The sequence below is a fragment of the Peromyscus maniculatus genome, chromosome 4, assembly GCF_049852395.1.
Source record: "Peromyscus maniculatus bairdii isolate BWxNUB_F1_BW_parent chromosome 4, HU_Pman_BW_mat_3.1, whole genome shotgun sequence".
In the NCBI taxonomy this organism is placed as follows: Eukaryota; Metazoa; Chordata; class Mammalia; order Rodentia; family Cricetidae; genus Peromyscus; species Peromyscus maniculatus.
The window spans coordinates 157,109,220-157,133,420 of record NC_134855.1 but is presented as its reverse complement, the minus strand read 5'-3'; the positions used below and the strand labels follow the sequence as shown (position 1 = coordinate 157,133,420).

The 24,201-nt window shown below is 49.8% G+C and overlaps 1 protein-coding gene across 1 annotated transcript in view; it reads right to left on the bottom strand.

Annotated features, from left to right (window-relative positions):
• The window catches only part of Cdh4 (cadherin 4), a 484,625-nt gene that overhangs the window by 90,149 nt on the left and 370,275 nt on the right, over positions 1-24,201 (bottom strand). The window contains exon 4 of the mRNA XM_042276920.2: positions 20,160-20,330. Within this exon, the coding sequence (XP_042132854.1) occupies positions 20,160-20,330 (171 nt within the window). The remainder of the gene's footprint in view (positions 1-20,159; positions 20,331-24,201) is intronic.

Below are 24,201 nucleotides of genomic sequence, written 5' to 3'. Positions count from 1 at the left end.
GCCACCGCCAGCCCCAGGTACCAGAGAGCACCCTCCTTTTCTTTGGGTGCCCACAGGACTTTATGGGTGTGCAAGATAACACTGTCTGTCAGAGCCTACCCTAGACTGTCCCCCCTCAGCACAGAGCCTGTCAGCCTCTGCTCTATCCAGAATGAGGCTGCCACTCCTCCACTGCCCTAGCTGTCCCCAGCTCATCTCAGGACCCAGTGACTGTGGCACTTACATGCATGGAAGATTCTGCGTTTGTCTAGTGAAAACGACAACCTGAATTAGAAAATACGCCTACTCTTAACAAAAACCTCTCATGCTATCAAAAGCCTGGTCCCCAATTCTAGATTCCAGCACCTTCGTCCATCCAAGGGATATTCCTGTGAACTCTCGGTGTCCTTCCTCCCCTGAAGCACAGGCACTAATGAGTCCCAGGGTCATGTTTGAGAGGCTGTAATTACCTCTAATCACCCAGCATGTTGGGACTCTGATCTTCAGGTCCCCCCATTTTGGGAGTTGGTTTTAGCTATGTAAACTGTGCCGATAACAGGTAAGCAGTCTTCCTGGTGTCATCTGCAATTTGTTCCAGTGTCTAATACTACAGATTAATTAGACTCCTGAGCTCATGGATACATCCCACCTGTTTCAGAATGGCGGTTGGTTGGGCTGATAGCTCGTGTATTCAGGAACATATCACAGTATTCCTTGGAGGAAGGAAGTAATCTGTTCCAAATTTAAGGTCTCATATAACTTAGTCCAAATTTAAGGTCTCATGGCCACTGGACCCTGACAATGGCATTTCCAAGGTGTGGAAGGTATCTCTGTGCTTGAGTTCCCTGGGATTTTCTTCTTTTTTTGGTGGATGGACATACACTCATCTATGACAATAACATTATTTAACCATCATTGCATTTATTGTATTTTTTTCTCATCTAACTGATGGGGCATTTTGTTGAACAATAGCCACATAAATTGTCCTTAATCATAAAGCTGGTTGGTTTAAAAACTGAGCCAACTTAAGCAGCATCAGGCATCAGCAGTGCACAGGAATCCAACCACAGGTGGCAGAGTAGGTGTGGGAGAGTGTGCCCATCACTGGTGCCCGCTCTACGGAGGGCATGCTGGTCACAGACAGGCATGCGGGTGAGGTGGTGACAAGTCACACACTTGAAAGGTCAAAGGTGGGCTGAGAACATCAAGATGGAGAGTGCTGGGAGGGAAGTCCCTCTAGGTGCAGGTGGGGTCCTGGTTCTGCTTCAAGTCACATTAAGAAAGCCTTCTGCATACATTCTCCTTAAATTCCAAATGAGTTCTAAGAGGGCCTGGGAGAGTGTTTGTCCTGCACATGAAATGGGTGCACAATGCTTCCCCCTCATGTGCACATGCATTAGTAATTGTGTGTCTGCCGGGGAGCAGGGCCCTGGGTTGTGACTGTGCATCTGTTGGGGAGCGGGCTGCTGTGTTCAGAGCTACAGTTCCTGCCTTGTGGAGAGCAGTTGGAGAAGATGGTTCCAGGCCATTCAGAGTCTGAAGAGAGTCTTCCTCAAGGACCTGCTGAGGATCAATGCTCTTCAACTTTTGGTATCCTAACCCCAACTTTATACCCGTGTTCTTGACAGGGCCATGGTCCCTACACCACTGTGCAGTTCCCAGCTAACTGGTCACCCCTAGAGGTGACATCTAATCAGGCTTGCTTTGCCACACTGGTTGGGTCTGAGTAGCTCTTCTCAGACATCTTCCCTCCTCATGTTTATATTACTGAGGCTGTGCTTGAGTAGGAAAGACCTGCTTACGCCTACCCTTCCCTGCAGTGGAAGAACCTGCCACACCTTGGTATAGGTGGGGTGAAATGGGAGCTTCATGCCTCAAGGGGGAGACAGAAAAGATGGGGACTTCTGGATCCAGTGAATTGCACTCAAGAGCCTTAGATGACAACATTTGGGGTACCCAGATGCTCTGCTACCAGAGGCTGACAGTAAAACCTTCTCTCTAACATCTCACCATTTTAAGACCCACCCATGGCATCAACTGGTCAGGGCATGGGGACGCTGTGGCACCAGAAGTCAGCCCGGGATCCCTGAATCCTCTTTGTGTCCAGCATTGCTGGCCTTCTCCCAAGGGCATCTGCCATACGGATGGTTCCTCCCCACAGGCTGATCCACAGACTGCCGTGGGGCTGTCAAGCAGGTGGGGCTCCAGGCTGGAAGATCAGGGAATGAGCGAGACGTTTGCAAAATCACCGACTGCAGCAGTTTCTTAGCAACCGCTATTAGAGGGCTCCTTGGTAGTTAAAAAAAGATCTGCTCTCTTGAAAATGGAGCTGTGGATGGTGGAGCCGGCTCTCTCTATGCCTCTGCTCTGTGCACTGAAGGAGACATCCAGGAAAACAGCAAATGGGTCCTCAGCCCTCTGCTGAGAACCAAGGGGATCCGGCATTCTCCTGAGGGATAGGAGCAGGTACCAAGATGGCACCAAGTCACCGCTGCTGTTCATGATGTGGAGACTGGACTTACCACGCAGCAGCCCTTACTGGACCAGGGTTCCTTCCTGTGTTCCTGCACTTCTTCACAGAATTGCCCAGAGTTCAAGAGGAGGTGGTGTCTCGGGCTGAGTGGCACTGACAGTCACAGGGTGGACCCTTCCACAGCCTGCTGCCGGCTCAGATGGGTGTATGTGTGAGCGAGTGTCTGGGTGCTCACATGTGTCTCACTATGGAGAGAGTGTGGAACACTCCTCAGGTTCTCAAATGGGTGTGAAATCTCTTTCCCTCCATTTTCTCCTGGTGCACACCATGTACAATGTGTGCACAGCCATCTCGTCAGGGAGCAAGAAGCCCCCTTCACGAGGCCTGCATCTGTAGGAGGCCGGCGCTGACTCTGCTCTGCGTATCGACTACTTTGTCTCCTCACTAGAAACCCAGATTTGTCCCTTCTGGGATCTGAAGGACACACCGGCCTTCAGGATGGGGGCCCAGTACCAAGCGGGCACTCTGGTGCCTGCCTGTCACTGTCATGATTTCACACTCGCAGTGTGACAGTGGTGGACACCTGGATTGTTGGCCCCGGGGCCTTTCCTTTAGCTATTTAGCAGGAATAGGAGCCTCTTCCTGGAAAAACATTGTTAAAGACTTTGAGACTCTTGCCCATCAGGAAAAGAAAGCACTTGGTGGTTCCCCGTGTTGAATGTTTCCCGTGGACATGCCCTCTGCTGCCTTGTAGGCTGGGCCCGTGGAGGATTGCTCTGTCTCCCACCCTGCTGCCTTGTAGGCCGGGCCCGTGGAGGATTGCTCTGTCTCCCACCCTGCTGCCCCACCTCAGTGCTCTGTGTCTGCATCTGCACCATGTCACCTGCCTCCTGACATGGCTGGACAAAACCGGGCCACACATGGGGTGTCTCTGCAGAGCCAGGCCCCACGGCTGCTCAACAGAGGAAGACGTTCCCTCCTTTCCACCCTCCACGATGCATCTCAGGTGACCTGGCTGGCAGGCTGCTTTCTGCATGGGCTGTGGTTCCTAGTCAGAATGAAGACCCAGGTTGACATTTTCCACCCCCTTGGAGAACGCGGCCCGTTTGGGTGAGGTCAGTCATGGTGTGGCCACTCCCCTGTCAGAAAATCCTGGGGAGCAAACAGCACTCATCTCCGTCTAGTGTCCCTGTGCACACCCCCATCCCTGACTCTGCCATGTCTATAATGCCCCTGGAGGGGGCAAAGTCAGATCCTTGTTTCACACAGCTGTCGTTTTCCGGGGAGCTTTAGCCCTGAGTATTCTAAGCCATAAAGCTTCTGGGATGGGAAGTTTTTCTTATAATGGACTTCCGTGTTTTGACAGCTTAATGGCCTAGCAATTGGGCTGGAGGCTAGAAATAAAGTTGGCTTGCCCTGTGGGCAAAGCAATGCGCCTTGGCTTCTACCACAGCCCCTGGAATTCCCAGTCTGGGTCACCTCACCTGGGACTTGTGGCATCAGCCCAAGGGGGCTCATCCTGGCCTCTGCCATCTGCTCTGTGCACACAGTGTTGGAACCTTGCTTCTGAACTGAACAGATTCCACCCTCAAGAGGAGTAGTTCAGAGGAAAAAAGATATTGATGGAAATCCCCCAGCCGCAGCTTCCTTAACCTGTAATCAAGTTACCGTTCATATTTCCAAATAAAGTGGAGCAGCTGAACCAGAAGATCTCATCTGGGAACTGAATGTAAATTTAAACACTGCCTGTCTCTTAGTATTAGAGATTTTTAGACTTTCAAATAACCAAACCCAGGGAAATTGGTTTGGACAGGTGCTCTGGCCACATCTCTCTCTGTGGCACCATTAATTGCCAGCTTGGATGGGTTGTGCCAAGCATGCCGGGTTCCTAGCCAGTGTCTCATGATTTGAACACATTTAGAAGAAGGTCAGAGCTGTCTGAGCCACGCAGGGGGGGTCTCGGCAGCAGCTCACGGACACATGGCAGCACCATACCTCAGGAGAGACAGGCCAGCTCACTCACAGGTGGGTGACTAGCCATGATAAGCTGCCTGTGGGCAGGTGGGGTGTGCAGGCAGAAGGGTGGGTACAGACACAAGAGAAGGTTCCTTGACCGTCCAGAGCCATCAAGTCAGACCACAGCAGTGTCCATGCTTATGGATACCCCAATCCTGCCAACTGCCCACCACCAAGAGCCAGGCCCGTGACAAACAGAATTAGGAGGAAATGTCTCTGAGTTGGAGTCATCTGTAACTATCCTACAAAGTATGACAATGAGAAGGACAGGGAGAAGTGTCCCTTGCTCCTGCAAAAGCCACCTGCGGGGCTGTGGTGGTTGCAAAGCAGAGTCCCAGTGGTGGGGAAAGCTGATTTGTTTGGGGACTTCCTCCAGCCACTGCCTTTAACCCTATCCTGCCCAGGGTGACATCGCTGCCGCTCTGTGCAACCCTCAGTGTGAGCCATGGAAGTTCTTTGGTTTGACTTTGGGGTCTCCAAGTCAAGTTCTGTGCCTGGTGTTGTGTGACTTGGAATGAGAACCCTGGCCTCTCTGAGCTGCTGTCTTCCTGGGAACAACATGGCCAGTGTGTATTGCCTTTTGCCAGGCTGCAGCTGGGCTTAACCAGGCATAGAGGATTCCAAGCTCCCAGCAAAGCACACTTTGTAGATACTGACTGTTAGGAGCACCCTTACTTACAAGAGATGAGGGAGGTTAAGAGCATCTTTGAAACAGGCAGAGACCAGATGGAACTATGTTTGTGCTGACTACAGGGCTGTGAGAGGCCACAGCTCTCTCCCGGGAGCATAGTGGGCAGCAGCAGAGGGACACCAACTGTCTAGGCACTAAACCTGAGGCCTATGGATGGTACCGTCCTCAGCAGAAGCGTTCACAGCTGTGGCCAGTTAAGGACCTTGATGTGGGGAGACTGCTCTGAGTCACCTAGGGGCTTCCAGAAGCCATCACGGGTCCCTTTGTAAGGAGGGAGAGATTTAGATGGAGGAATGGGCCACAAGGTGGGGGTGTGGGAAGTGGTTGGGTGATGCTGAGCTGTGGGCCTGGCCGAGGGGAGGATGGAGCTGACAGGGAGGGTGCAGGTGCTTCTGGGAACTGGAGAGAATAGGAATATGGTAGCCCCTTGAATCCTCCTGGGGGATCTGACTGGCTAGAGCCTTCACTCGGACCCGTCGCCTGACCTCAGACTTCTGAACTTCAGGAACGTCAGAGAGTAAGTGTGAGCTGGAAGCATGCAGAGAGTGAAGGGAAGCAAGGCAGGAGGCTGCCTGCGGAGCCTCCGAGACTTAAAGGGCCCACGTCTACTCTGCACACTGTGTAGGCAATCCAGGCTCACTGTGGCTGGAGGAGGCGACGCTGCAAGGATCCAGGAGGACCCAGACTCAGCGTCCACCCCCAGCCCAGTGTGCAGGCCCAGGCTCTGCGTCCCTCGGGCAGCAAGTACTCTCGTGAGTCAGTCACTAGTCTCGTTGCTCTGACACAATCCCCGCAGCAAAGGAGGAGGGATTTACTTGGACTCATGGTTTCTTGGGGGACTTCAGTCCTTCACAGCGGGGAGAGCATGGTGGGACAGCCCCAACCACAGTCGTGGGTCAGGACACAGGGAGAGCATGGTGGGACAGCCCCATCCACGGTCGTGGGTCAGGACAGGGAGAATGGCCCCAGAGGCAGGGGCTGCCGTGAGCTCCAAAGTTGCACCCTCCAGCAACCCATTAGAGCTAGCAGGCTCCACCTCCTAAAGGTCCCACATTCCCAAACAGTGCCACAAGTGAACAAGTGCTACAATTGATTCTGCGGGAGACATTTTGGATTCCAACCGTAATGTGGTACGTGTGGCCCTTTGATTCCTGAACCCACACAGGGCCACTCAGCTAGGGAGATGTCAGGTCGGCTTCCAGGTTAAAGCTGTACATGAAGATCGTTCTGGGGACTGGGGATGCAGCTCAGCTGACAGAGTGTCTCTGACTAGCCTGCACGATGCCCTGGGATCTGTCCCCAGCGTTGCATAAACTGAGTATGGTGGCAAACACCAGCAATCCTAGAGCACTCTGGAGGTGGGGGCCAGGAGATCAGGGGTTAAGGGTCATCCTTGCTCCATAGTGAGGTGGAAGCCAGCCTTGGCTACATGACAACCTGCATCAAAAACAGCAATTGCTTCCCTGGAAAAAAAAAACTCCTAAGTGTCACCCTTTATAGCCCCCAAAAGGCCAGTCGACAAGAGTTTGATACCCAGAATCCACGTAGGAAGGAGATAACTGACTTTATAAAGTTGTCCTCTGACCTTCCCAGGCGCTGCAGCACCTGTGTGCATGGATGCATGTGCACACAGTAATAATAAAGTTTGAAAAATGAAGCCTTCAAGGAATTGAGACTGGAGGTTGTTGACTCGGCTGCACTAACTGTCCGTGGAGTTAGGAGTCACTGTCTAGGGGCTGGGTAGGCTGCTCAGCTGGTAGCATTATTGCCATGCAAACAGGAGGACCAAAGTTCAATGTCCAGGACCCTTGTAAAAGTCTGGGCGTGACAGCAGATGCCTGTAACTTCAGTGCTGTGTGTGTGTTGGGGGCAGGGTGGAGACAGGAGCACCCCTGGGCCTCACTGACCAGCCATCCTAGCCAAATTCGTGAGCTCCTGGTTCAGTGGGAGACCCTGTCTCAAAAAATTATAATAGAGAGTGAATGAAGGAGGTGCCTGTAGCTTACACTCACACATGCTCACATGTGCACACACATGAACATATACACACACACGGACACATAAAGTCACCATCTATCCCATAAAACAAATGTAGCCTCTTTTTCTTTTCTTTCTGGAGTATGCACACACACACACACACACACATACACAGACACACACAGACACACACACACACATACATACATACATGCACACACACATCACCAACACTCCCAATTTCCAGCTGTTTAAATGTAAGTTCCTGATAGATGGAACAAGATAGTGTATTTAAGCTATTCAAATATTATCTGATTATTTAGAAACACTTATAGGGGCTAATTATAAGTAACAGTTGATCAGAAATGTAACAGCTATAAAATTAATCCTTAATAACTGCAGCTCTGACAAGTGGCTGATATTTATTTAACATATATTAAAAGCTTTTTAAATTTGCATTAAGAGAGCCCGGAGCTTAGTGAGCTCCCTGGGGACATTGACTGCGATAAAGTAGCTATCACCCCTGGCCCTCTGCTGCGGAATGAGGCCAGGTCAGGAGAGGCTAATTTTTATTGACTACAGCTTTGGAAAGAAGTATTGAGCAAGTTAATGAGAAAGAGAGAGGGAGAGAAGGTGAGATCCAGAGGGGCACATTGTGGACTAGCTGGATAGTCGCCAGTGTGTGACGACTACAGAGGGCCACTGCCCACCCTGCCCTCCTCTTCCAAAGGAGGAGGAAGCAGGTTATCCACAGCCCAGTGAGGGGCCCGAGCAGGGAGGCATTTGTCCTGTGGCCTCCATGCTGAGCTCTGTGCCAGCATCTTCTTCTTCCCAAGGAACTCACACACACTGCTCTGTGGGCTCTCATGTGGCTGTGGAATTGTGTGGAAGTAGCTGGCAAAGGAGCAGGTGGGTTTGCACAAGCCAAAGATTCATGCATGGCCAAATGAGCAGCCACTGTCTGAAGTGAGAGGTGTTGAGAATCCGTGGGACCAGAGGAGAGACGGAGGCACAGGAACAGTGTGATTGATGCTTGACCTTCATTGTCAGCCTGGATTTGCAATCACCTGGGAGACACACTTCTGGGAGTGTCTCTGAGGGAATTTTCAGGGGGTTGATTGAGGAGGGGAGATCTACATTGACGGTGGGTGGCACCATTCCATGGGCTGGGGGTCCTGGACTGAATGAGAATGAGAAGTGGGAGAAGCGCCAGCCTGCTGTGCTCTCTACCTCCTAACTGGGGATGCAACGCGACCGGCTTTTCACGCCCCTGCCGCCATGACTTCCTGCCACGTACCCTCAGAGCTGTGAGCCAGAAGCAACTCTCCTGCCCTCCAGCTGCTGACTGTCTGGTATTGGGTCACAACAATAAGAGATTATGCCACATACCAAGCAGCGCAGGATGAATGTGCGGCGGGAACAGAGTCCATCCCCCACAACTGCTCCTCCCTTCTCTGTGGTCAGGGCACCCCAGACGCCTGACATGGAGGCACCAAGGCATGGCTCTGCCTGGATGAGATGGCCAACATGTACAGTACTGCCCCTAGGCTGCTGGCTTAGACTAAGGTTGCTCAACCTCTGATCCACAGGGTAAGACGCTGGGTAACCTCTATCCAGGAGCAGGTAGTGAGGACTGCTTTGTGATGGCTAATTACACTCATCCACTTGACTCCATCTGGATTCTGGGCACTCCTGTGAGGGATTTTCTTGATCACAGTATTTGAATGTGGGAAGACCCACCCCAAGCACGGGTGGCATCTCTGGTGGCAGTTCGGATAAAAGGACATGGAAGAAGGATGCTTGCCTGCTTGCCTGCTTGCCCTCCATTCTCACTGGCAAGACCATCTGTCCTCCTGCTGCAGACCCCCCCAACCCCCCGCTGACACAGGAACCTGTGTGGCCAGGCCTCCTCCTGACACTAGCCAGTAGAGAACAGCCTACATCCTCTGCCCCCACAGGACTTGCTGGGCTCCTTCTTGGCCACCTAGAGACAAGGTGGCTGATACCTGTCACCTCTGGTTGGGGATGTCTTTTGAAGTCACAGTCTGTGATCAGCAGCCCCTCGCCACTCAAAATGTGAAGGATGTTGTGATGCCTCTGAAGCAGGCTCCACCATGTGACCTGTGCAGGCCCATGGCTAAGTGGTGATGTCCCGTGATGTTACGCAGTGATATCAGATGACCAATTCTCCTTCAAGCCCTCCCAGAGCCTGAGACCTGAGACTCCTTGATAGAGAAGGAAGAGGCCTCAGAACCCCTGCTGTTCCAGGAGATCCACTCATATCTGAGGTCACCTGGATCTTAGTCATTATCTCGCCCTGTGGAGACCCACTGCTTTCCTCCCCTTGTGTGAGTGACCCACTCAGAGCAGCACAAACCGTGTGCCCAGCATCCTGACCACATCTGGCCTCTACCCTAGAGCTGTGCCGTGAGCTCTTACGCTGCTGCCAGCCATGGTGGAGCCCACTCGGGTAGATGCTTCCACCCTCGCCTAAACACACCCACCCGAGCCAGCAGCTCAGTAATGGCTTTAAATCGCTGACAGTAAATTGATGATGGAAATCTAAAATATTAATGTATTCTAATTGAATATTCTCCAATAAATTATCTGAGCACTTGCAGCGATTTGGTGTTACCGTCATTTCATAAGGAGCTTTCTGCTGTATCAATACAGCCACTAAGGCAGCCAGGAGAGGGAACATTTTCTGCTCAGACAAGGGACAGGCATACAAAGGCCACTCAGTCCATTCACATGACTGATTAAATCACAGAGCGCAAGGCGGCTGAGGTGGGAGACTCTGCTTTCTTCGCGTCCCTGGGGCTTCAGCAAGGACAGAGGAACCTGGACACTGGAAATTACAGGGTTGCGTGTGGGGGATGTCCTGCCTGTCTGCTGGGGTGCTCTTTCAGAATTCCTGCCCCTCTTCACCATGAGGCGAGGAAAGGTCTCCTACCTGTAGCAGGGGGCATGGTGTGAAAGGGGACACACCGTGAGAATATCAGTTTCCCCAGGGAGGTGTTTCCTTCAGGACTGAGCTGCATCCCTGGGGATTGCAATTTCAGCCATTCTTGCCGTGGGCCCCTCCTGCTGAGTGACAGCTTCAGCTTGTGTTCGGCTCAATGGGAGGAAACCCAATACAAGCATGTTCCCGGCACTCTCGGGCTCACTATACATTCCTTCTCAGGGGTCCCGTCTGCAGGTTCTGTCTGGGGGAGAGATGCACCACACATTCCCATCAGATGTGTGGTTTTAGGTTCTGTCCTTGCTGCAAGCCTGACCTCCTCTAGAGCAGTGGTTCTCAGCTGTCCTAACACTGCCACCCTTTAGACCCCAACCATAGAACTATTTTTGTTGTCTCTTTGTAACTGTAATTTTGCTACTGAATTATAATGTAAATGTCTGATGAGTAGGACAACAAATATGTGACCCTTGTGGGGTCTCGACCCACAGGTTGAGAACCACTGCTCTTGAGACTCCTGCAGGGAGGAGGCTGTGTCTGGCCTTTGATGAGAGGCCACATGAACTCACTCCTCCCCGGGGCTGCCTTCCCCTTTCAAAGGTCTCCAGTACATTTCTATGGGACACTGTCAGGTGAATTTTCTTAGTTTATCATCTGCAGGAGTGTTAGTGTGTCAGTTACTCTGTCTTTGTGATCAAATGCCTGACAACAGCAACACAGAGAAGGATCACGGTGTGAGAGGGACAGTCCATCACCACGGGGAAGGCATGGTGCTGGGAGCAGGGGCCGCTTGTGCACATCTTAGCGGCTAAGAAGGGGAATGTCGGTGTCCGATCTTTTTCTCCTCTTTGCTGGGGTCAGTATCCCTCCTCGGCTGGACCTCTCTGGAAACACCCTCACAGACAACCTCACTAGGGCCCTGGGTGTTTTTTAGTCTAATTAAGTTCATAGTGGAGGTTAACTATCCGAAGTCTATCCCTTGTCAACTGGACACACAAACATATCACTTTAAGCCACAACAGCTAGTGAGATACAGACCATTTGACCAGGACCCAGAGAACTCTTGAGGTGACCACCACCACCACCACGTTCTGCGTCCCTACTTAACACTCTTCCTAATGACTGTGGCTGACCACAGAGGTGGGCGGACCTGGGGTCTTATAACTACCTGGTCACCCCACACGTCCTCAGTGACATCTGCTGTGTCTGCAGTGTTGGGTCTGAGGGTGTCCCATCCTTTGGGAACCTAAGCTCTGCTGGGTCCTGAGAAACTGGGCATCTCAGGGGACAGGGAGTGGCCAGCAGGGTGGTGTCCACTCAGTGGGACGCCCCCATGCTAATGAAAGGTGGCTCTCAGCTTGTGGGTAACCAAAGAAATATGCTAGAGGCCACTTGACACCCGGTGTGGCTGGGGCTGGATGTGCCGAAACCTTAGTGACTTCAGAGATGAGTTTCCTGAGGAGGTGAAACTGGAAGGGGAATTGACGGAGGAGGAGTCAGAACAGACAGAAAGAAAAGGCTGTCGGTAGATTGACACATTCAAGATGGCTGACTTCCTGCTCCTGCTTGTTCAAGACAAAGACTTGGTGGGCTTCTTCCTGCCGGAGCGAACTATTCAGTGGGGCTTTCAAACCTCTTATGGAGGGGTTCCCAGGGTGAGAATCAATCAGCTTCCCTTTCTTTGTCTAGATTATCCATTTCCCTGCTGTAGCTAAACAGCCTCGTAAAAGGGAACTCAACCCATCCCTGAACATATAAAGGTTTGTCTCTGCTAGACAAACTCAGACACCATCTTTGGATCCCTTCCATCTGGGGTCTCTGTGTGCTTTGCTTGTGCTTGTATTATTTCTCTCCCTCCCTCCCTTTCCACTCTCCTTCCTTTCTCTTTTTCTCTGTCTCTCCCTGGCCCCCACCATGCCTTCCATGCTTTTTCTGCCTTAAAAAAATCCATCCATCCATCCATCCATCCATCCTTCCATCCATGCATCCATCCATCCATCTTCTTCTTCATCGTCTGTCTGTCTGTCTGTCTGTCTGTCTATCCTTTGTTTGCTCATGTGAGTTTATGTGTATCATGTGCATGTAGGAGCCTTCAAAGGCCAGAAGAGGGCATCAGATCCCATGGGATTAGAGTTATAGATGATGGTGAGATCCTCCATGTGGGTACTGGGAACAGAATCTGAGACTTCTTTAAGAGCAGCTGGTGTTGACCACTGAGCTGCCTTCCCAGTTCCCCTCCCCCTTCTTTACTCTTTAGGTTGGCACGTGTGCATATGCACCCACACGTGTGCACATTAGATACACGAGAGCGGAGAAGAAACCACTCAGCTTCCTTCTGGTTAAGCTTCTTGTGGCTGTCATCATTGGATCGATGCCCTCTGCAAACTTCCATCACTGCTGCTTGTGAACTCCCTGCTGCAGATATTGCCTTTTTCACCTTCTGCCGAGTCCTTGCACAGAGTGATTTTGTGGCAGCTTCTTCCAGTCTCCTCTGCAGCTATTTCTGGGGCCCATTTTCCAGCAGGGGCCCCACAGACTGCTTTGCATGGCTTCTTGTCTTCTCAAATATCAGTTTCCAAAATTAAACGACTTGTCCCCAAGAACACTACTTTCCTTCTCCTTGTCTCCAGTCAGTTCATGCTGCCGCGTGGACAACCTCCCCAGTTAACAAATTCTGAATTTTTATTAGATTCGGCTGTGAAATAGACCTCTTTCTACAAGTCCTGTTTTATCCTCCCCTGGATCTTGCCAGCAGTCAAACTTCATGAGCACGTTAGAGCAGCGCACAGCTTTCAAAGCCTGTGCTGACATCCCGTTAGGCACCGTCAGCACCACTGGAGACGTGGAACCCAATCGGGAGGGACAGGCAGAAAGCTGACAGCTGGTGCTTCTGGATCGCCATGGAAGGGAGAATTCTCTATTCTTCCCCTCGCATCTCCAAAAAGGGAAAGGGATGCCCCATGCTGTCCAGGCCAGTACTGGGATTCTGGACTAGGGACTGAGCCCTATCCCACAGTTCCCCTGGGGGTTTTCCAGGGTGGCTCAGAGGTTGTCAAGTGTTCCCTCCTTTGTGCTGGCCAGCCCCCTACTGCTGTAATGATAACTGATAATTGACCCTAAAGATGCAAGGTTTACTTTGGCTTCTGGTGACCAATGTACTCTGTGGCTTTGGGTCATGGTGGCACAAAGTGTGTGATGTTGGAGACTGTTTACTGCAGTGGGTAGCTGTTTGAGCCATGCCCTAAAGCACCACCCCTAGTGAGGTAACAGGGAGCTGTTACACCTGCCTATTACTTGGAGGTACATGCCCCTGGAGCATGGCCACTGGGGGACTCTTAAGACCTAGTGCTGTGGGATGTCTTTCTGCATGCTATAAATATATGTTACTCTGATTGGTTGATAAATAAAGCTGCACTGGCCTATGGCAAGGCAGCTTAGAGGCAGGCAGGAAATTGAAAGAGAGAGACAGAAAAGAGAAAGGCAGAGTTGGGAGAGATGCCAGCCGCCACCAAAGAAGCAACATGCCAACAGAACACATGGCAAAATATAAATCTGGTAAGCCACGGAACACATGGCAAAATATAAATTAATAGAAATGGGTTAATTTAAGATATAAGAGCTAGCAAACAAGAGGCCTGCCCATAGACCATACAGTTTATAAATAATATAAGCCTTGATGTTTTTACTTGTGTCTGAGCAGCTGCAGGACCATGGGTGAGAGAGATTTGTCTGGACCATGGGGGATTAGGCAGGACCAAAGAAACCTTCCAACTACATTTAGTGCTCACCATTGGTCATTGATCCACATAGATCTAAGAAAGCTTAAAGATTCTGAATGCACAGAAGCAGAGCCACACTAGGCTTCCTAGTCTCACAGTCTCATGCCAGCAGCAGTGCAGACTCGTCTCCCGACATCTGCCTCTGAGATGGAGCTGACTGTCAGCTGCCATAAGCTGAGTAACATGGTGGATTCCCACAGCGGCACACAATGATGTCTCCAAGCCATGCAGTGCACTGCTTGGAGGGTTTAGCTTTTGCTAGTACAGGCAAACGAACAAACAAACGAACAAACAAACAAACAAACAAACAAACAAACAAGTAAAGAGGTTTCTGGTCAGCACGCTGCTTCTTGGAGACATAGACATACTGTTTCCTGGAATTGGTGGTAGAAATACTTCTGCAATATTGGGATGCTAAGGTGGGCGGAGTCAGCAGCCAAGACAGCCTTGTTGATTCTAGCCAAGCAGATTAACAGTTTAAAATCTCTTGTCGTCAGAGAAGGATTATAGATTCACAATAAGACAGATTCAGATGGAATAAAACTCTAAACAGTTTATAATGTGTGTAAAAATGTACATAGGCTTGGAAGAGAGAAAAAGAAATGTATGCAGTTATATAAAGAAATAGTTTTAAAAAATAAAGTCTTTAAAGAGACAGTAAAAGTAATATAAAAATGAAGATGGAAATCACACAGAGTCTGGATTATATTATCTTTGGGATTTTTTTGGTTGTGAGCCTAGCCTTTAACAGCTGAGCCATCTCTCCAGCCCATCTTTGGGATTTTTAACTGCAGAAAGACATTTGATTGTAAAGGCTGCTGATATATATATATATATAAAATCTTGACTTTAGAATTTGTGTCTAAGGATATGTTGCTTTGGAAAAGAGGTTATGCTTTTATTTCCACAGAAGATGAGAACCCAAAGATTGCTTCCAAGTTAATATGGTTTGTTCAGCCAAGACTACCTAAAAGGTCTCCAGTGACACCATGGCCCAGATGATCCAACATCCAAAATCAGCTTCAAAGCAACTGGCTGAGACCATCCATCTTCACAGACTATAGCCAAGATTTAACTATAATTCTTAATTTTTAAGATCCCCATAAGATTGCCAGCACCCCCAACCAGCAGGAATTAATATAAGAAACTATGTCCAAATCACCAAAATATTGTTTATAAATGTTTATTTTTATTCAAAGGGGATTGATTATAAATGCAATCTCTTTCTAAAAAAAGAAAGGGGATATAGATATGATAGGATAAAAGGGTAGATTATTGAATGTACTTTTAAAGAGCAACAACTTGTTTAAAATGTTTCACATTGCTATGGATTTTAGTTTATTGATACAAATTTAAAGTTAATTTTGTTATACTGTATGTATATTTCTACTCTTGTTTAAGGTATTATGTTTGTGCACCTCACTTGAAATTGTAATGTATAATTAAGAAATACAGATTAATAGTCATCCATGATAATCATATTTATAGTCATGTTAGTTAAGTTTTCTAGGTATACATATATATATTTCAATTAGTAGGTAATCTTCAAATACTTAAGACCTGCAGAATATGGCACTTGGCTGAGTCTGCCAGGCTGGGCTGACTCCCCAGGGGAGAACTTGCCTTGGAGGAGGTAGGAGTTGGGGGTGGATTGAGGGCGAGGGCTGGGGGTGGGAGGAGGGAGGATGGGGGAATCCATGGCTGATATGTGAAATTAAGTTAATTATAAAATAAAAATACTATAAAAAACTTTAGACTTTCCTGGACAGTGAGACACATCTGCTCCTGGTAGCACTGATTTACTTCAAAGAGGAAGATGGTTGTCGAAGACACTCCATATGGAGTTTATCTTCTTCTTTACAAAAATAGCCATTTGGGTGAGAAACTGTTCTTGCCTGGACTTCTGATAATATGTCATATAAAATTATAAAATGGATATGCAGGACCCATAGGAAGGTAACCACTGAACTTTGCAAGGCAAAATTGTCCTTCAGGTTCCTGCTTTGCAGAGACTGCCAGACATTCTACAGGACATAGAGAAAAGAGACTGAGAGGCTCTAGGTCTGTAGGCTAAAGATGGATGCCCCAACTTTGCAGAGGAACTTGGGATGACTGTCCAGGCAGTCAGCTGTCTCTGTCATTCTAGATTTTTGGAAGTTGCTTATAATCTCTTCCTGTTTACTTATGTAATATTATATCTTTCTGGATATATCTTTGATGTAGTTGATGACTAGGTAGTTATAGTTATAATTCTCCTTGGATATGATAAAAGATTAATTAGATATAAAACTTTAGACTAACAAATATAGGATAGATAGAATATTTTCTTTAATTTGCCAAATATAAATAGACTAGATATTTTAACTGTAATTCCTTCTGGATAACTGTTTTGTTATATATAATTTTACTATGTTAAAGTTAAAACCTTCATTTTTGAAGACAGAAAAGGGCAAATGCTGTGGGATGTCTTTCTGTACTCTGTGAATATGTGTTGCTCTGATTGGTTGATAAATAAAGCTGTTTGGCCAATGGTGAGGCAGAATAAGGTTAGGTGGTACATTCCAACTGGGAAGACAGGAAGAAGAAAGACAGAGGGGAGAGAGACACCAGCACCACCAGGAGAAGCAAGATGTGAAAATATTGGTAAGCCATGGCCATGTGGCAACTTATAGATTAATAGAAATGGGTCAAGTCATAAGAGCTAGCTAGCAAGAAGCCTGCCATAGGCCATGCAATTGGTTATCAATATAAGCCTTTGAATGATTATTTTATAAGTGGCTGTGGGACCTTGGGGCTGGGCAAGACCAGAGAAACCATCCGGCTACAACCTAGAATGCACATACACTCTCTCTTCACTACCTTGTGGTTTTGGATGCTGGTACAGACCAGTGCAGAGCTCACCAGAGAACCGTGTTGGACCATGTCTCATCCTTCCAGGATCCTGCAACAGATTCCTTTATTCTGTCTTGTGAGTTAACCCCAAAATAAATTCCTTTGCTCATTAAGCAGGCTCCGTGGATTGCTACCAATATAATCCCATTAGTTCGCTCACAGCCCAGTGTGGTATGGAGGACGCCAGTGTCACCTGTGACACTGTGCCCTTCAAAGGCCACCTCTTGAATATGTCCCCTGCCCTCCATCTCTTAAAGGGCCCACCACCTCTCAACAGAGCCAAACTTGGAACCCAGGCACATACACATGGCTTCTGAGCACACGTTGTTATAAACCAAACATCCTCCACCTGAGAATAGAAGATGGCTGGGACTTATGGGTAATGTCTCCCCAAGGCCATTGCCACTTTTCCTGCACACTGAGCTAAGACTATGGGCTAGCTCCACAGGGTGGAACCGGTGGGATCGTGTCACACTTTGCCATAAGCCTCCAAGGCTCAGCAGCCCAGTTGATGGGAGTCATGCTCCACCACGGCCCCACATGCTTTGCCATGGACCTGTGTGGCTCAGCCCACATTTCACATGGACCGGTGTGACTTAGTTCATACTATGCACATGCATGGCTTCTAGCTCCACAGTCTCACCAGGCTTTCGTGGCTGCAGAAGTGATCTGTCCCCTATGTGGTAGAGTGGGCACTTTTGAAGAGACACTCTTCCTTCCAAGGAAAACGCCTGCAATTAACTGGGGTTTGGGAAGAACATTCTGCCTCTTCTTCCACCCACGTTTTCATTTAACATATTTTATCAGAATGAAATGCCTTAATGAGCACGGAACTAGCTAATCCCAGCTGAACCTCTGAGTGTGCCAGCTCTGCTGCCCGCCCATCAAGCTGCATTCAGGCTCTGATGTGGGCTTTTGGAGCATTGCCCTGGAACACCGACAGGAAACTCACGGGCTTTCTGCAGATAAAACACCGCAGAGTCGTTGTCTGCACCCTGTGAGAGTCAGGAACAGAAAACGAGAGTCTGATGCGGTGTGGTTGTGTAAATGGACTGACGTGTGTGGGAGTGCATGGATGCATGTAGTAGATTGGTGTGCATACACATGCATACAAAGTGGGTGGTGTGTGTATGTCTACATATATAATGTAGGAAGTAGGATGGTATTATGAATTAGGTTTCTGTATGTGCACATGTATGTATATGTGAAGTAGGTTGCTATGTGTTCATGTGTGTATGCATGCACGTATGGCGTGGGCTGTGTATATGGGGCAGGTGCTGTGTGTACAGCCAAACCATGGCTCCTTTATTCTCCTCACAGGTTAGGAACTCAGCTTTCAAGTCTCACCAGCTGGCACTGCCCAGCTGGCAGCTTCTGCTGCATGCCGCTGCTTCCAGCCACACTTCCCTATGTCTGTGTGACCAGGAGAGGAAATGCCCTATGGGAAATCTACACACATGCAGTGCTTTCAGACATTCTGTGAGCTCAGCCCTAATTGCCATGCCTTGAGAAGAAAGGTCTCCAGCTGTTAGTGGACCCAGGCCTCTGCTGGTTGGAGAAAGTGGCCATTCCCTCAGCTCCAACCGTGGCTGGCCATCCCTGACCGACACATCCGTGTGGGGCTCAAGCATTGCAAGTGTCTTTTCCTCTAGGCCCAGCAGAGGACAGCGGATTCCCCAGGGTGACAGGTAGCATTTCTGGGGCATGGCTCTGCCCATAAGGACATCTATAGTCTTGTTAGGTTTTCCCTGTTAGTCTACAGATAGGCGTGAAGGACAAAGACCAAGGACTTAGGGATGCTGCAGGGTGCTGAGCCTTCCTCTCTCCCTGTTCCTGAGCAAATCTGGATGTGAGCAGACAAGTCCTCAGCTCCTCTGTCACTCACTCCTCACTCACTCACTCACTCACTCACTCACTCACTCACTCACTCACTCCTCACTCACTCACTCCTCACTCACTCACTCACTCACTCACTCCTCACTCACTCCTCACTCACTCACTCACTCACTCACTCACTCACTCACTCACTCACTCACTGCCCATGAGAATGACCGAGAGCAGACCTTCCTGAAGGCTGGGGATGACTGATTGGGAGTTGTCAATCTAGGTTCTGCTTGCTACTTATTTTCAAGAATTTGGTTTGATGGGCACACAGCTACATCCACTGTTCATATGCTGCCTGGGGCCCACTCAGTTCACACCTGTGTCCCAGAGAGCCTTTGAGACTTGTACACTGGCCCGTCTCAGAAAGGTGAGCCAGCTCTGAGGAGGAGAAGACTGGGCTGGGTGGCTCAGGCCCCTCCCTCTTCCCATTTTTATTTCTTTGCACCTGGTGATGCTCAGGAAGGTCTGCTGTGCCCTGGTGTGTCTCTCAGATACACTGCTGTTCCCATGGAGGCCCAGGGCGGATGTTTTGGGCTGTTTTCTGTGTTGACAGCCACCATGTTCATAGCCACCTTCCACGTGACAGTGTTGAGGCATGGCTGGATGAAACTCCTTTCAGAACAAATTGATTTATATTAAAAATGAAAGACTCAGAGAAAACCTTTCAGTAAATGACAACACAGTGATCACCAGACGCAGCCACCACTGGGAAGGGCTGAGGCTTGCACACAGAATGAGGACCACAGAGCTGCCATCAGCATGATCTTAGGAGCTGAGGTCCCACAATGGGGTCTCCCCTCCAACAGCCCCCTCCAGGCTCTGACTCACAGGCTGTCCCAGGAAGCCTCACACCAGCCTGTGCTGAGAGTGTACACAGGGGCAGGGGACATTGCCACCGATTTCCCTGGGTGCCGCATGCACCAATGCCAGGGTTTCTACTGTAAATCCCTTGCCACTCTTGGATATACTAGGAAACCCCGTGGGGCTGACAGCAGTGACAAAGAGCTGGGGGGCTCCGATGATATCTGCACACTAAACACACAACTCCGGTCTACATGGAAAGGGACAGGCAACAGAGCAGGCCTGAGAACAGATGCCCCTTTCTGCGTACTCCGGGCTCCCGAGACTCTTGCAATGCCCAGCGCCGGCATTTCATAGGACCTTTCCATGATCATGTCCCTGCAGCTCATCATATGACCATCGCCACAGATGTGTAAGTGCCCCACAGGGGAAAACACAGTCAGGTCACAGACAGGTGTCAGAGGCCAAAGGACACTACTTGAGCCACACCAGTTTCCACAGACAGGACAAGGAGCTGCCAATAATCCCGAAGAGGAGTCACTGCAACCTGAGAGGTCTGTTGACCCGGAGGAAGTGCATCCTCGCAGAGTGGCTTTGGCTCCACATTTTGCCATATTTTCTCTGCTGGATAGTGTTTCCCACACCCCAGAACCTGCTCTGGTTCTGGAACGTCCAGACCAGCCTTAAGAACAGCCAGGGCCCACTTACCCTGACGAGCTGCTGGGGGAAGGGCCCACGGGAGTTCTCGGGCACGTTGATGGGCGGGATGACCCAGTCACGCTTCTGTCTCCTCAGCCCGCTGGAGCTCTGATGCTGGGGCCAGGGCCGCAGTGTGTCCTTCGGGGGCTGAGAGGGATCCAGGGCCACTGTCTTTCCTTTCTGAGGGAGAAGAGTGAGAGACGTTGGGGTTGGGTTAGGCTTTTATACAGAGGCACCTGTTAGGAGCATCTGTGTTCACCCCTATAGCTACTGATATGGAAAAGTGGGGGATGAAGGGTAAAAGGCAAAGGTCTTGTCCTTTGTTGTGGAGTTAGAAGTAGAAACCACAAAAAGGAGTCCATATAGCTCCTTAATGGACTATAGCTAAGGGGTTTTTTATTTTTAAATTCATCTGGTGCTGGGGTGGAACCCACAGCTTTGTGCTAAGCAACAGGATTCAAAAGAAATTTCACAGAGGGCTGCTAGCCCCTATATAAAGAGCTTTTGTAAATCAATAACTTCTTTCCATAACAAGAAACATGCAGAGATAGGTCATACCACAATAAGTGCTAAACATCCATAAACATGTAGACATCGTCTATGAATCAAAAACACAAATTAAATTAATACATCCTTCCACCTGTCAAACTGACAAGATAAAGCAGAGTTCATCCCCGACATGGATCAAGACATCTGTTACTGGTGGGGGATGACTGAGGCTGTGTGTTTTGTGTAACAGACTGAGCACTGAGTGGGTTAAGAGACCAGTGATGTGCTCCCTGTCACGACTCACTAGCATGGTGGAGTCCCCTTTTGCTGAGTTCCAGGCATGAGTGAAGTCATGGACAGCCTGAGCAGTTCCTCTATGGATTATCAACCCCATGGACAGACAGATAGCCTCAGAGCCAGTCCTGTGGATAGACAGCCTCCTCTGTGGATTAGCATCCCCATGGACAGACAGCCTGAGCATCCACTCTGTGGACGGACATCTTTTTTTTTGGTTTTTCGAGACAGGGTTTCTCTGTGTAGTTTTGGTGCCTATCCTGGATCTTGCTCTGTAGACCAGGCTGGTCTTGAACTCACAGAGATCCACCTTGGGCTGCCTCCCAGGTGCTGGGATTAAAGGCGTGCGCCACCGCCGCCCGGCTTGTGGACGGACATCTGTACGTGTTGTAGTCCCAGCTGGTTTGGAGCTCAGCCATGCCCCCCCTTCAGCCCCCCAAGTGCCAGCTCTCACTTCTGGGGCCCCGAATCCTGTGGACTGGCATCCCCGTTGCCTGTGTTTAGCTGGGGTGTGCAGTGGGTTGGAGGAGCTATATATTCCCATGAAAGACAGAATCCGAGGCTTGTCTCCCTGCTCCTGGGTTGTCTTTTAAACCTGCTGGGAGCCAGAGAGGACAGGGTTTGCATTTCAGGCTGGCCCCACACCTGTAGCTGTACACTAAGGAGCTTGTTAGAAACATCCATTCCTCAGTTCCAGGCCTGGCCAGCTCCAGGGTGGGCTGGATGTCTCTGTCTATTGAGTCCTTGGGTGAAGGACATCATTGGCTTTCAGACACACATGTTCATGGCAGGATTCACAAGTCCCAGATGCCAGGCTCACCTGTTCCAAGTACCATTAGGCATGAACCCAGGCCATGTGCATGCTAAGCAAGTGCTCCAACCCTGACCTCTGTCCTCCTCCTCTCCTTTCTTCCTTTTCTGCTTCCTCCTCCTCTTCCTCTTCTAATTTCAAGAGAGGAACTCACTCTATAGCTCAGTCAGGTTTTGGACTTGTGACCTTCATGCCTCTGTTCCTGAAGCAGCTGGAATCATAACCCTGTGGCCACCGGACCTGCTAGACTGTCCTCACTCAGAGCACATCTACTGAGGTGACGGCACTGGACAGCCTCTGGCAGGGAATTCCGCTTGTCCTCGGTGCTCCAAGCGTGTGGTGAGGCAGAGCCCACCAGGCAGTCTCACAGAGTGGTGTCTCCTCCATAGTAGTTACTGCTGCTGACGCCGCTAATTGTAGACTGGGAGGAAACTCAAGAGCCTCTCACACACCCGTTTTAAAAACCCGGCTTTATCTTCATTTGCTTAGGAAGTGCTCGCACGGCGTTAATTTCCCCAGTGTTGTTTAAATAAATTGCACATATTTGCTACTGTCTTAAAGCTGTGAGACAAATGTAATAACAAAATCTGGTGAAAGTCAATGCCAGACCTGCGCAGGCTTCTGCCTGGAAGGAGCACCCACCGCTCTGGAAGGAAACCGTCGAAGGCAATTAGCGGCCAGCCTGGTGGGAAAGGCACGTTCTCCCAGACATATGAGCATCCGGGCCCTTCCGGAATGTGGATGTAGAAATATGCTTGTTCTGGATGACGCTTCCACTTCCCCAGCACATGTTCCTTAACCGTGGACACCTGCCGATTCTCTTCTCTCTGTTTCTGTGTGATGGTGACTGGTGATGGGTAAGAGGAGGTCTGAGCTTCATCGTTGTTGCTAAGCATTGCAGAGAACATCACACCTGTGTGACACTCTGCATGTGTATGCACACCAGGCACACGTACACAGGCAGGTGTGTGTGTGTGTGTGTGTGTGTGTGTGTGTGTGTGTGTGTGTGTGTGGACACATGCCTGGACTCCTCTGCAGGCTGCTCCTTGCCTGGTTTCTGCATCTCAGCATCTTGAGTGTCTGTCGCTGGACATGCTCTCTAATGTTTTCCTCCTCACTCTCTTGCTCCTTCCCAGCCGGCCTCAGCTTCCTTGAAGTAGCAGCTGCCGAACTGAAGCCTTGCACGTGCCCAGTGTGGCTGCAGTCTGCCATCAGACACACAACTTCAAGAAGAAAGCCTCACCATGTCCCTTGTGGGTACTCGGTCCCACCGTGGACCTTAGGGTAGCTGGAAGGTGAGGGGTGATGACGAGGAGAAATCCGGCCCGCAGCACCGGAGAAGCCTGGGCCTGCTTTCCTCTAGAGCAGTTCTCAACCTATGGGTGGTGACCCCTACAGGGGGTCACATGTCAGCTATCCTACGTGCCAGATATTTACATTATGATTCATAACAGTGGCAAAGTTACGGTTGTGAAATGGGAATTAAATAATTTTGTGGTTGGGGTCACCACAACATGAGGAACTGTGTTAAAGGGTCCAGCATTAGAAAGGTTGAGAACCACTGCCCTAAAGTCTTGTAGCTAGCCCCGCCCCACCTCTCTCTGTCTTAGGGGAGTCTGTGAGCAGTTTACTGCAATTGAAACCTCCCCCTCTCTCCTTGGTCCCAGCTTCTAAGACCCACTTGCCCTGTACCCTTGCTTCCTGGCTTTGGGCTGATGAGGCATGGATTGTGTGGAACCAGGTGGCCTAGGACCACATGTCTCCAAGGCACCAGCTATTCAGTCAGAGTCCCTCAGCCCTCTCCTCCTCCCTCCCTCCCTCTTCTCTCTTTCCTTGAGCTAGGATCTCATGCAGCTCAGGCTGGCCTTAAACCTGTGACCCTCCAGCCTTCTGCCTCCGAAGTGATGGGATCACAGGTGCTTCACCACCACACTTGTCTGTCTGTCTGTCTTTCTGGAGATTAACCTCAGGTCTTCACACTCACAAGGAAAATGCTTTGACAGCTAAGCCAGATGTCCTTCCTGGACGTAGCCTTTTAAAGACAAATGGCATCCTGAGCACTCAGGAGCTGGGCAATGGCAGGATCCACTGGTGGAATGTGCATCCCTGTTCTGCATAGTGTGTGTGTGTGTGTGTGTGTGTGTGTGTGTGTGTGTGTGCAAATTCGTGACTGTGTGTGTGTTTTATCCTGGGAGGGGCTGGGATGGGGGTCTGGCAGTCCTTCCATATATCAACTGGTCTTGGGTCCCTCTCGGTAGGCTTCATGGATCCATCTCAAATATGGGCACCTTCCCTTCCCTCTCCCTCTGGGGACCTTGGCGAAATGCTCCAGCTTGAGGACATATAGGTTCTCATTTCAGGGAAGAGGTGAGAAGTGAATTAAAAAGGTAAGAGGGAGGCAAACAATGGAGGCCCGAGGATTTCCCCGGGACGGTGGAGGCTCCAGTTCTCTGGCAC